General features: G+C 68.3%; 1 protein-coding gene across 1 annotated transcript in view; it reads left to right on the top strand.

Moving 5' to 3' along the window:
* Positions 1 to 590: 590 nt before the first annotated feature.
* The window catches only part of FBXO46 (F-box protein 46), a gene marked incomplete at its 5' end in the record, with an annotated part of 1,955 nt that continues 1,726 nt past the window's right edge, over positions 591 to 819 (top strand). The window contains one exon of the mRNA XM_027632593.1: positions 591 to 777. Within this exon, the coding sequence (XP_027488394.1) occupies positions 591 to 777 (187 nt within the window). The remainder of the gene's footprint in view (positions 778 to 819) is intronic.

The following is an 819-nucleotide window of genomic DNA, read 5'->3' as shown; positions in this document are numbered from 1 at the left end:
CGGGGCCGCGCCCCTTTTCGGCGAGACCACGCCCCTTTCCCCAGCCAGGCCACGCCCCTCCCCGAGGCGCCGCCGTCCATATATGGGCATGGCCCGAGCGGCGCACGCTGATTGGTCGAGGCCGGGCGCGCGCGGGGAGGGGCGGGGCGCTGGGGGGGCGGGGCGAAGGGGAGAGGGGCGTAGGTCAACGTGTGTGGGCGGGGCTCTGAGGGTGAAGGGGCGGGGCTTGGGGGCCCCGGAGTGACCCCAAAACCCTCTCAAGTGACCCCAGAATTCCCTAAGTGACCCCAAAAGTCTGGTGAGGGACCCCAAAACCCCCCTAAGGAACCTCAGAACCCCCAAAAGGTGACCCCAAAGGGTCCCCTTAATGTCCCCAAAAGGTCTATAATTGTCCCCAAGGGTCACAGAAGTGTCCCCAGAGAGCCTGTTGGGGTCTCCAGGGGTCTTATGAGTGTTCCCAAATTGTCCCCTAAATGTCCCCATAGGTCCCTGAGAGCCGCATAAGTGTCCCCGGGAGTCCCATAAGTGCCCCCCAGACCCCCATAAGCGACCCCAAAGGCCCCATAACTGTTCCCCCTGTCTCTCCACAGGCCCGGGCGGCCCTGGCAGCGTCGCCGTGCCCCCTCACCGGCAGCGCCCCCTCCCCAGCGGTACCCCCTGCCCGGGCCGTGCCCCCTCCCCGTCGGTGCCATGCGGGGCTGATGGAGCCCAACGCGTTCCCGCAGCTCCAGCTCTGGTGCCCGCGGCCCTTCGGCACCTTCTCCCAGAACAAACCATGTGCCCCCTCCCCGCCCGGACCCCCCGCCCCTCCCGCCGCCG

The sequence above is a fragment of the Corapipo altera genome, unplaced genomic scaffold (assembly GCF_003945725.1).
Source record: "Corapipo altera isolate COAL_440 unplaced genomic scaffold, ASM394572v1 59994, whole genome shotgun sequence".
Lineage (NCBI taxonomy): Eukaryota > Metazoa > Chordata > Aves > Passeriformes > Pipridae > Corapipo > Corapipo altera.
Note: the sequence above shows the minus strand (reverse complement) of the source record. Positions and strands in the feature narration are given on the sequence as shown.